At 38.3% G+C, this 13,107-nt stretch overlaps 1 protein-coding gene across 4 annotated transcripts in view; it reads right to left on the bottom strand.

Annotated features, from left to right (window-relative positions):
- LOC136849983 (carboxypeptidase B-like) overlaps positions 1-13,107 on the bottom strand; it is a 68,029-nt gene that overhangs the window by 7,205 nt on the left and 47,717 nt on the right. For 2 of the 4 annotated variants that reach the window (XM_067123524.1, XM_067123525.1), the window contains exon 2: positions 657-722. In XM_067123524.1, coding sequence (XP_066979625.1) covers positions 657-722 — 66 coding nt within the window. Of the gene's footprint in view, positions 1-656; positions 723-2,077; positions 2,107-4,315; positions 4,448-13,107 lie in introns of those variants that run through there. The other 2 variants (XM_067123527.1, XM_067123526.1) reach the window with 2 other exon arrangements.

Below are 13,107 nucleotides of genomic sequence, written 5' to 3'. Positions count from 1 at the left end.
AGCTTGAGATTCTTAAAATAATCGAGCATATAAACCCTAATTTTATTTATTAAAATCCAATATGAGACTACCGAATTCCTTTGGTTACTCCAATATTAAATTTGCGATTTTTCGATTGTTAGAACAGCACAAAATTAATTTTAATTCATGTGACTTAACAGACTAAGATAAAAGATTTATTGCACGAGAGTTAAAACAGTAACAAGGTGAAAATACCGACTTAATCAAGAAAGTATAACTCAATTATAAACTAAGTCACTTATGCGTTTTAATAATATAAAAGACCACAAGCATAGAACCACATGCCAAGTCCACTTTACTCTCTTGTAACTGAAAAACCCAAGAACGTGAAGAAATTAACACTTGGAATGCTTACAACACTTAAATCTCAACTAACTAAAGTACCAATAAAAATCTAAATCTAAGAAATCATGCACAATAAGTCCATCCAAGTTCATCTACCCGAGCCAGGGTTCGAACCCATGTCTGGGTTGACCATCAGGAACTTGAACACTCAGTCACCATCCCATGTCTCAACCCAAAAGAATGTTAAGGATAAAATCCTAGTCAAGGGAGAACTACTCATGGTATACAATTTCCCCTGGGCTGAGTTATTCCCAAAGTAATGCGAATAATTCATACTAGTACAATCTTACCTGAGGTCCCTTGTCGGCACCGGCTATCGCCACGCCACATATCAACGCCAACAATGTCACCCACATCTGAAATCAGTGAAAAATTGCAGTGAAAAAAGTGCAATGAGTGAAAAAACGGAGTGAGTTAAAAATAGTGCAATGAGTGAAAAAATGCAATGAGTGAAAAAGTGCAAAAGTGAATTTAAAAAATGCAATGAGTGAAAAAACTTAATGAATGAAAAAATGTGCAATGAGTGAAAAAATATGAGTGAAAAAATATGAGCGAAAAAAGCACGGGTGAAAAATGCAATGAGTGAAAAAAGTGCAATGCGTGAAAAAAGTTCAGTGAGTGAAAAAAGTGCAGTAAAAGAGTGCAATATGAAGAAAAGTACAATGCATGAAAAAAGTTCAATGACTGGAAAAAGTGCGATGAGTGGGAAAAGTGCACTGAAATGTGAAAAAGTGCAATGACTGGAAAAAGTGCAGTGAAAGAGTGCAATGTGAAAAAAGTGCAGTGAAAGTGCAATGTGAAAAAAGTGCTATGAGTGAAAAAGTGCACTGAAAAGTGAAAAAGCGCAATGACAGGAAAAATGCAGTAAGTGGAAAAACGCATGGTTTTAATAAGTCAGTTGTCGTGTCAATGAAGAGCATGTTTAAGAATGCAGTCTTAAAAATAAGAGTAAAAGAACAACGAAGGGAGATTTAAAATGACACTGTTAATTTCAGTTAAATGTTTTAGGCTGTAAATGAAAACTGTTTAAGACAGCGTTCTTGAGAACATACCAGGACAACAACGGAGGGCTATGATAACACTAACTTATCACTGAAATCCGAGAAAAAACGTTTTTAAGAAAAAGTCAAAATGAATAAAAAAATAATCATAACTACTCCAGTTCCTATGTGCCTTGAAGCCTGCTCATTGTATTACAACTCACTGTTATGAATTCAGCTTTTGAAAAACTTACTTTTACGCAATAGGGTACCATACAAGTAAAGGAAAGTTTTGGCAGGTTAGTCAATACTGAATACACTTTAAGCAGAGAAAAAATATACTGCCAAAGAATAAATCAGGTTTAGACACCAAATGGAAACGAACTATGAACACCACACGTGTGGTAAATTATTAAAAGGCAGGTGAAGGATTGGTGTGCACCTCGGGGCTCTGTTGGGCCAATCAACAGAGACGAACCATAGGAAGCTGGCTTTTAGAAACAAATTTGAAAATCACTGAAAACAGTCCATCAAAGTAATAGCTCCAGAATGAGTGTTCGGCAACTGCACAAATTATGAAAACTTTTCTCTCTCTCCACACTTAATTGCAGCTTAATAGTTTCTCGTTCTTGTTCCAAATGATGGTGCGCGTATTTTTCAATAATAATAGTCACACGAGAATAGCAACCGCTTCGTTCAGTAACTTCACAATAGCGACCTAAAACTGTTACCTTCCTCAATCTATGTTGTGTCGTCCACTGTTACGATTCAGTGTGCCGGCCGGCGTTTAAATATGCCAGCGGGTCTCTGTGAGAGAGACACACACTACCGGACAACCGGAAGGAATGGGAAAAAGGCTTGAAAGAGAAAAAGGTGAGAGAGGAAGGAAGGCAAAGCACAGAAGCATATTCCGATGGCCGGGAAGGAAGGCAATTAAGGAGAATGGTACCTGTGGTTGTGTGTGGTACTTTAAAATATTATTAAAATATGCATTAACACACGAGCCTAAAAAGCCATATTTATAGATTAAGCCTATAAAAGAATTAACTTTTAAAGATAACGGAAAAAGATAGTGTAGTCTGAAAGGAACCTAATTGCTTCCATTTAAAAGAAAACTTGGTAAATCATAATTATATCCGTACAGCTTAGCAACACAGGTCAGCCTTAGAGGCCACGGGAAAGGATATGATATCCTGGAAGCAACCTCCAGGATGTGATGAAACAGCAAATCCTGTCTTTTTTTTTTTTTTTTTTTTTTTTTTTTTTTAGTTTCGATAATTTTTATAATTAGATTTTTGTCTTACGTTGAAGCTTGAATTTCAAGTCAATGGCCCCTGTCTTGTTCCATATGAATAGGTTCATCTTCTGAATAATAATAATAATAATAATAATAATAATAATAATACCATTGGTTTTGCCACTTTTTGTTAGGCTTAATATTGTGTTCGTATTTGTCAGATGCTTCTCATTAACTGATCGATTTATTACCTCAAGAAACAGAAAGTGGTAACACTTATGTTAGATTATCGTAAAATTTATTTTATGCTAAATAAATACTAACCTACTGAAGCTTTTAAGTTAACTTTTTCTTACGAGAATCGAACCGTAACTAAATAAAAATGATTCCAGTTATTTAATTTAAAAATCACTTGTGTTGGGGTCTTCCAAATCTCCTTTACAAAGATTAATACCGAGATTAAATGAGACTATTGTCATTGGATGGCTCAGGTTCTGATGAGAAACAATACTGCACACAGATTAAAGCTTTCTAAGCAGGGAATAAGAAGCCCCACAATTTCCCACGTCTATTGCCTAAAACTAGCGAGAGAGAGAGAGAGAGAGAGAGAGAGAGAGAGAGAGAGAGAGAGAGAGAGAGAGAGATGGATGCACTGCCTCCACAATGTCCAGTTTTCATTATGTCAATATCACTTTCTATTCCGCTTACTCACAAACTCATTCAAATCCTCCTCCGTTCTCTTTCCTAGCACACGTCCCGTCTCCCCGCCCCTTCCACCAAACACGACTAACCTATGTAATCCAGTTATATACAGTTTACTTTCTCTTTATGGTCATTCATAATACCGTCACATCCACGGGAAACCTCTATTTTGGGATGCTGATGGTAACCTACCTATCTCTCTCATTATCATCTGTCACCTAGATACAGGCATGCTAAGGTTTATGAATACAAATGCAATGAGAAAAAAAAACACTAAGGTGACAAGTGTTTTACATACATTCACTCCTCAAAGTTCAAAGCATAGACCAGTTTCGTAAAAAAAAAAAAAAAAAAAAAAAAAAAAAAAAAAAAAAAGATCGGGAATTCCAGCAAGTAACTGCAGTCTTTTGGATAATTTCACACACACACACCCAGAGAGAGAGAGAGAGAGAGAGAGAGAGAGAGAGAGAGAGAGAGAGAGAGAGAGAGAGAGAGAGAGAGCACGAACACGCAATGTCCGGTTTTGCCTTACCGAAGAATGGCTGTGAGCATCCGGGAATTGTTCAATTGGATCAATTAAACACAATTAAAATGTCGTTTACCTGTGTAGCAATTCTCTATGAGCAGAGATACTATAATGAATGTCAAGGACTCTTATCCTTTTCACTCACGAAATTACAATACGTGACTTAGAATAAAACAATTTTCATGTTTTAATAAATATTTTTTGTACTAAGAATGAAGAGGCGACTGTGCTAAAGGATACTAAGATTTAACTTAAATGTGTTATTTCGAATTGTCGAACACTGACTTACCAGCCATAATAAATTACCAGATTAAGAACATAAAAACTAAAGAGTGGCTGGTTGAATATCTATTAAGACTACAAAAAAAGTATCTGCTTTCGTTAAATAAAAAATTCATGATCAATTTTCCCTCAACCCTATCTATTTTAGAACTTAAGTCATTCGGACTCATTCGGATAAGGTCAGGCAGCAAGCGTTGAGCGGGAAAAGTCGACACTTCTTACTTTCTATAGAATCTGACCCCAATAGAAAATGAAAGGCGTGTCTTGTGTACGTTCGTACTTCCAGTGCCTTTTCGTCCTTCCAGTGCTTTTTCGGTTTCGTCTGGAGTTTGAGACTTCCGCTCAAATGATGTACTGTAGAGATTTTAACAATTAGTGTGGAGATGCCGAGATTAGAGTTTTAAAATTCAGCGCAATAGCATGCATAACAAAAGTAAAATCGTACATTTTTTACTTTCTCTTTCGTTTGTTATTCCGAGATAGATAGGAAGAGAAAGGGAATTATGAATACGCGTTTAATATGCGTACTAGTGTAATGACCCCTTGTTTTTAAACATTCAAATCTGATATTAAAAGCAAAACAATTTTGCATGGCAACTGAGTTTGCCCCAAATATACTTCTGAATACAGCACATGAAAATATTATGTATCCTGTGCGCATGCAAGAAAGGCACGAGAGATTAAGATAAATAAAAATGTGACCCAAAAGGAAAACCTCAACTTTGGCCCGAAATCATCACTAGACCGAATCACGTACCGTGTGCCGAGCGTGTGCAAATCAAAAGACCACTAAAGAGACCAAGTCAATATGGGTTACTTTTTATTTTTTTTTTAGTCACAGCTTTATTTTTTTGTTTAAATTGCTGTGGATGTGGCGTTTTCTATTAGTAAGCTGAGGAGTAATGACACAGGAATAACTATTTTAAATCCCAGAAAATTGAAGAAAACTGGGAGTTACTCTCGTATTTCTTTATATTCGTCGTTTCCAGGCTCTGATTATGAGCCAAAAGTAGGACGTTGTTCCACCAGAGAGAGAGAGAGAGAGAGAGAGAGAGAGAGAGAGAGAGAGATATTAACCACCGTTCTGCAGGAAACCATGAAATTAAAGGTGACGAAAACCTGATAAAAGTGGAGAAAGACAGAAGTAAACATTCTATTGCCGAATGACGTAAGGAACAGAACGAGCAGTCACCGCACACATATTGTAAACGTTCATCTTCGCCAACGGAACCACCGCTGCTGTAGGGGGAAACCCAGATTACGTGCTACACTCAACTTTTGCGTAACGACCACCCCCACCCCCATACACTGGCCAGCAACCGCCTCCGAATCATTCATTACCGGTAATCTCCATTTACGGCCGTTATGTTTTCATTAACGCGGGCTTCTGCGAACATAAATTTCTCTGCTCTTAAATGAACGGCCTGGAATTTTCTTCTTTTCGCTTGTACTACACTAGGCCGATGTGATGCCTTCATAAACCTGGTTGTGGGCTGATTATGACTGCGTTTTCTAATAAAGGCAGTGATTTGAAGTCATTATATAAAACGGTCTCTGAGAAATTGAACAACAGAGCGAGAACATGTCATTACATAAAACAGTCTTTGAGAAATTGAACAACAGAGCGAGAATATTATTTCATTATATAGAACAGTCTTTGAGAATGTTGGACATTATAAAAAAGTCAGAAATTGAACAAAGCAAAAACATCTCATTATATAAAACAGTCTGAGAATTTTAAGAACAGAGCGAGAAAACTGCAAGTAATGATGACTCAGGACTGAAAATGTATCATCTACAGTCAACAGGCGCAACTAAAGACTCGACTGAAATAATTGTTCATTCATATTTTTTTGACCGGAAAGTAATTCTGGAAGAGCAGATTTAAAACCGTGAAGGACTTAAGGTATATACTTTCGAAAGGGCATGCAGAGGTGACTCTCTTGGTGGTAATGTTTCTTGCTAATAATTTTATCAATGCCACTGCTTCCAGAAAGATTAATAATTAATATAGTACTAATGAATATCAGTAAGCACCCTTTGATTACCATAAGCGTTTGATGTCGGGTGTGTTGTATCTAATATTTTTTACGGTTAAAAAATCTTGACTCATATCTTTAAACACACTACTTCATACTTCCATGGACGACTGAAGATATATAAATATTATATATATATATATATATATATATATATATACACACACTTTTTTCAATCCGTTGGCCACCAATCAGTCATGGCTGAGTGGTACAGCGCGTAGGACTGCGTTTCATTGGACAGACTTCCTCACATTCTATACAGCTGTAAATGGATACCAGCCTCTGCTGAGGCCAATAAAAAAGACGGTGTGCCTAGCAACCTCATTCCCAAAAAATAAACAAGAACCGGATACTACTTTAATGGAATTTCTGTTGTGCTAAGCAACAGTTTATAGCTATCCTAACCGCCAGGTGTCGTACTAAACGTAGCATTAAGGATGAACAGCATATCCAAACACCTACACAGAAAGCTTATCGGAACTTGTCAAACTTCCCTTCTCGATACACACCGCCATCCCCCTCCAATTAGCACACACTTTCACGCTTCCTGGATACCCTTTCACGCCTTTACACACACACAAACACGCACACTTATGTATTTATGTACAACTCATTTGTTGGAGATCTGCAATTACTTTTACGACCGGAAGGTTAACAGCTGATGATACAAAGTCCTAAATCTGCGCAGGGAAAGGTTTCTTAATGACGAGCACTCAAGTTAGAGGTCGTAGAGGAACATCCTGGAACAGCACAAGGTGACCGGTTTTCCCGCGCAAGAAAATTGCATTGCCCTTCAGGTATATTCATTCTCTCTCTCTCTCTCTCTCTCTCTCTCTCTCTCAATTACAGATGTTGCCATCCTGGCGTAAAACAGCAATAAACCGGAACTTCATTTGTAAGCCGTTAGGCCTACAAGTGAACCCCTCCTGCCGCCAAGATAATAAACTGGACCGTCCCTACATTCAACCCTAACTTGTGATTCTCATCTTCCTACATCTATTCTTTCTACTACTAGTCTTCATATTCTGCATTATTTCCTCCTATAGTTCTTCTACCATTCTTTCCGAGATAACGAGTTTTCGTCACATGGGAAAAACCAAAATTAACCAAGCCTTCAAATCTTTGCTTTGCAAGACTTGCTTCATGTAGCTAAGAAAATGGCTGAAAATACAGGCAGAAACGTTAAACTAATTACCATTTTTCCGATATCCATGAACAAAGTAACCATAAAAGACTAAGAAATGAAAATGTCCGAAATTCAATAGTTGGCAGGTCCTTCACAGTGTAGGGATGGGATTCCAAGCGCTTCTGTCGGGCTAGGCTTATGTAGGGAGGTCCTGGTCGATCAGCTTTTGACGTGACGGGTCATGCGGGAAGCAGTGATCAGTGCCAAGACTTAACTCCTACCCAACTTTTACTCTAGAAAGAAAATGAGTCAGATTCTCGCTAACCTTATTCCTTACTTTCGTTTTACATAATCATTTTCCCTTTCTCTTCTATCCGTTTTTTCTCCTTCCCTATTCTGGTTCTGACGATCAGAACATGCCTCCAACAGACCGTCTTTCAAGGGCAAAAGGGTTGCGGGGACAGTTTGGGGGGGGTCCTAGTACTGATCATTATATCCTGCACGACTCCGAAAGTCTAGGCTGACCAAACAGTACCCTCCTACGCGAGCCTTGCCCATGCACGACGCCGTTCGCTCTAAGACCAACTTTCTCTCCCTTGAAATACTTTCCCTTTACCGTGAAGGACTTCGGGGTCCGCGGCAGAGAGAGAGAGAGAGAGCGCAAGCATAGGTCTACAGTTGCTCAAGCAGAAATTGTCTGAAGGCACAAGAGCAGCTTAATTTAGCAATATGAAAGAAATGGGCCCGTGACATTCCGATCACAGTGAGAGAGAGATTGAGTAGGCCTACAGTTGCTCAAGCAGTAGTAGTCTGTGCTGGCACAAGGGCAGCATATTTAGCAATATGAATGAGAAATGGGTCCGTGGCATTCGGATGACATTCAGAGAGAGAGAGAGAGAGAGAGAGAGAGAGAGAGAGAGAGAGAGCACAGGTCTCCAGTTGCTCAAGCAGAAATAGTCTGTACTGGCACAAGGGCAGCTTATTTACCAATATGAATGAGAAATGGGTCCGTGGCATTCCGATGACATTCAGAATGTGTGTGTGTGTGTGTGTGTGTGTGTGTGTGTGTGTGTGTGTGTGTGTGTGTGTGTGTGTGTGTGTGAGAGAGAGAGAGAGAGAGAGAGAGAGAGAGAGAGAGAGCGTATAGGTCTACAGTTGCTCAAGCAGAAATAATCTGTGCTGGCACAAGGGCAGCTTAATTTAGCAATACGAATGACAAATGGGTTCGTGACATTCGGATGACACTCAGAATGTGTGTGTATGTGTGTGTGTGTGTATGTGTGTGTGTGTGTGTGTGTGTGAGAGAGAGAGAGAGAGAGAGAGAGAGAGAGAGAGAGAGAGAGCAATTTCACAAGAGAAAGTTCCTTCTCAGCGAGGCGTAGGAGTCTGTACGAAGGGTTTGTTTAGAGACGGAGACGAGGGATGCCAGCGCACATGAGTCATCTATCTAGGAGTAAACAGAGGGCCAATAAGACACCAATCCCTGGCCCTGACCCCTTCCTCCATTTGCGCTGGCAATGGATCCTTATATTGCCTACTTGCGTTATCTCTCGCTCATAGCTGCCTGACCTTGTCCAAGATATACAGATCTTGACCTTGTCTTTCATTCATTTATCCTCTTGCGTTGCGTTCTTGCGACTTTTGCGTCGTGCTGTGACCTTTAAATTGACCACTGTGCTACTTTTACGAATTTCGCTGCCTGAATAATCTGATAAACTTAGAAATGTGCTTTTTGTAAAGTATACATTTACGTAACCTTTTTTTCAAGCTTTCCGTTTTATATTGGTTAATAAATGCCATTTACGCTAAAGACCATTTAGCAGCGTATACAATATCAAAACTACCATAATTCAAAATATCACCGAAATTCAGGCTAACAAATCATTACTCCAATGAACAAAATTAGACTAAAAATGTAATAAAACTATCAACATTATCCATCTTAACGATCACATACGAACATCTAAAGCTCTAGAAAACAATAAATTAACTAGTAAAACTACCAACTTGACAAGCCAGTAAATGACAAGAACGACCAACTGCAAATTTTAGCACAACGAGCTAAGAGCAAATTCCAGATTGGGAGCGCAAAATTAATCCAGGTGGTTTCACGTCTTTTCAGGAGAGACTGAGAATAATTAAAAATAAAGTCAAGCAAATTTGAAGACCTGGGCCTTGATAATCCCAAGTATTAAACTTGATTAAAGCAAGCACAAATATTATATATTACAAGTTGGTTTCATCAAAATCTCTCTCTCTCTCTCTCTCTCTCTCTCTCTCTCTCTCTCTCTCTCTCTCTCTCTCTCCAGAACCTAGCTAACGACGGGGTGAAATTCGTCTTAGCGTGAAATATGAATGGGCTTCTGCTCCAAGTCCCATGAATTGTAGCTCGAATTTCCATTTTTGCATCGATCACGCCAATTTCTCATATCGACATGGCCGTGCCTGAAAAAGATCAGGGAAGTGAAGAACCAGTCGAGAGAGAGAGAGAGAGAGAGAGAGAGAGAGAGAGAGAGAGAGAGAGAGAGAGAGAGAGAGAGAGACTTATCCAAAAAGAGTGAAGAATTCGACGAGAGGGCGCTGCGTTATTAGAATTGCATAGCTACATAGCCTAAGTGGCCATTAGATTATATATACATACATACATATATATATATTATATATATATATATATATATATATATATATATATATATATATATATATATATATATATATATATATATATATATATATATACTGCACATTTATGTACAGTACGAATGCTACATTGTGAATGCGACAGGAACCTCTGTAATACAGTTTGGGCCTAAGTCTAGGGTCGTCGTAACTGCTTCGTCGACCGGTTGTTGGGGGGTTGATGGGGGGTATTCTACTGGTATGTGTGGCATTTCTGGCGGTACCACCAACAAAGGCACTTCCCGTCATAGGCCTACTTCCTTATCTATCCACTGGCGGTTAGGTCTACTATGTAGAGTCCTCGTGTCGAATGACAGCTAGCTCGGTTGTCAGATCCTAAAACTCCCTGCCCCCTTATCTCAATTTTTAATTATATATATATATATATATATATATATATATATATATATATATATATATATATATATATATATATATATATATATATATATATATATATATTACTAGGTCCTCATTACTTTCACAAAAACACAGTTGCACGATTAATCCTACACCAGATCTCTACGCTGTAATTTAAGTATACATATCCCTCGGTATTGCAACACTGCTGTTGCCTGTCTTACACTTTCTTTAAAGACCACACGCTGACTCACAAGCTAATTGCAAGTTGCACTCCTGAAGCTTAAAAATTCGAAACAAAAAAAAATCAAAAGTATTAAAGTCACGAAAATGTTACGACAGAACGCACAAGAACTTTCGTTTTCAACGTGGAACGGAATATTATGTAGAGCAAACATCACACGATTTTTCAACTGTCAACATCGGGTGTTCGCATCACTTTCAACTTGTCTTGGGAGTGATAATTCGCATGGCTAAAAAATCTAAAAATCTTCCTGGCTTTGTTCAACTTTCGTTCAGAACAGCATTAGCGGGTCATTTAGATTTATAACCAGCCTTATGCCAGCATGAGCCCTTGCACAAAGGCGGTGTTGTGTCTCCATATAAAAGTATTCATTTTTAATTCCCACCTGGTCACCATTTTCCTTATTTACAGATGAAACCGATAATCCAGACTGCTCAGTTTAAGGGTCGGTCTCTCTCTCTCTGTAACTCTAGTTTTAATAGCCACAAAAAAAAATCACTCTAAAAACCTTAGAATTTTCAAATTGCTTCTGATCTCCAAATTTTCATAATCCATTTTCCTTCAAAAAAGCAAGTAGGTCTACGGCTCCCTTCGTAGTTTAGCACCGCCCTTCTCTCCTACACAGCTGCTCTCTCTTCCATCATAGGCCTACTGATACCATTTGTGACACCAATTAAGAATTGGTGTCACTAAGTTCTTGGAATCGCCATCTCCTTTCTCCTCACTCTGAGGCGGATCAAAAGCCTGTACAGATCTCCTACGAAATTCCCGTAATGATTAAAAAAAAAAAAAAAAAAAAATGAAAGTTCCGCGAAAGCTGCTTTACAAGAAGGTGAACCTGTTCATCAAAAGGCTTTCTTTGACAGACGATCACTGGTTTCTTTTAAGACTTTTGTTGGGATTTGAAAGTGAAGCATTCCGATATTGACTGTGAATTATCATTATTACCGACTTCACCTCGGGGTTATATACAATACAGTATAAAGGGATACAGGAATTATTAGTCTAACGAGTAGAGCAACGTGCTCCCCTCATGGTTACAAACTCAAACTGACAGTAGTGAAGTTTGGTAAACGAATGATTAAAGACTGCATGAGAAATATGCTTATGTCCTAAAATATTAACCGATGATCAAGCTTAAACTTAGTAATTATAAATATTTAATTTCTATTATAGGTTGTAGGTTGTTCACCAGTTAATGGAACACAGCATGTGCGTACGATAAACTGCTTCCGGTAAAACGAATTTCACAAAGTTACAATTTTTGTGACATCTGGTGTCTTCAGTTTGATATAGGCAGGAGAGAGAGAGAGAGAGAGAGAGAGAGAGAGAGAGAGAGAGAGAGAGAGAGAGAGAGAGAGAAAATAATTCCGTCACTACCTAACGTATCTTCCAACTCAATTTCTATTGCCTAATAGGAAAAAATACACCAATTTATCCCAAGAATGAAAACCTTCAGTTATGTTGTAATTAATGGGGGGAAATCTTTTACTTTCAAAAGGAGAGAGTCTGATTTATAGATATCTAAGAAATTACAGTGAACGATACAACCGGCAATGAGAGAGAGAGAGAGAGATTACATGTTTTCAGAGAGAGAGAGAGAGAGACTACAAGTTTTCACAGAGAGAGAGAGAGAGAGAGAGAGAGAGAGAGAGAGAGAGAGAGAGAGAGAGAGAGAGAGAGAGAGAGAGAGAGAGAGAGAGAGAGAGAGAGAGAGAGACTACAAGAAAGAGAGAGAGAAGAGAGAGAGAGAAAGAGAGAGAAAGAGAGAGAGAGAGAGAGAGAGAGAGAGAGAGAGAGAGAGAGAGAGAGAGAGAGAGAGAGAGAGAGAGAGAGAGAGAGAGAGAGAGAGAGAGAGAGAGAGAGAGAGAGAGAGAGAGAGACTACAAGTTTTCAGAGAGAGAGAGAGAGAGAGAGAGAGAGAGAGAGAAAGAGAGAGGAGAGAGAGAGAGAGAGAGAGAGAGAGAGAAAGAGAGAGAGAGAGAGAGAGTTTTCAGAATGAGAGAAGAGTTTTCATAGAAAGAGAGACAGAAAGTTTCAGAGAATGTTTTCAGAGACAGAGACAGCAGTTTTCAGAGAGAGAGAGAGAGAGAGAGAGAGAGAGAGAGAGAGAGAGAGAAGAGAGAGAGAGAAAGAGAAAGAGAAAAAGAACAGTAGTTTCAGAGAGAGAAAAACTACAGTAGTTTCAGAGAGAGAAAAAAAACTACAGTAGTTTCAGAGAAGAGAAAAAAAACTACAGTAGTTTCAGAGAGAGAGAAAAAAAGAGAGAGACAGTAGTTTCAGAGAAGAAAAAAACTACAGTAGTTTCAGAGAAGAAAAAAAAACTACAGTAGTTTCAGAGAAGAAAAAAAAAAACAGTAGTTTCAGAGAGAGAAAAAAAACTACAGTAGTTTCAGAGAGAAGAAAAAAACTACAGTAGTTTCAGAGAGAAGAAAAAAACTACAGTAGAAAGAGAGAAGAAAAAACTACAGTAATTTCAGAGAGAGAGAAAAAAACTACAGTAGTTTCAGAGAGAGAAAAAAAAACAGAAAGTTTCAGAGAGAGAAAAAAACTACAGTAGTTTCAG

This window comes from Macrobrachium rosenbergii, chromosome 21 (genome assembly GCF_040412425.1).
Source record: "Macrobrachium rosenbergii isolate ZJJX-2024 chromosome 21, ASM4041242v1, whole genome shotgun sequence".
NCBI lineage: Eukaryota > Metazoa > Arthropoda > Malacostraca > Decapoda > Palaemonidae > Macrobrachium > Macrobrachium rosenbergii.
This window is presented reverse-complemented; position numbering and strand designations above follow the sequence as displayed.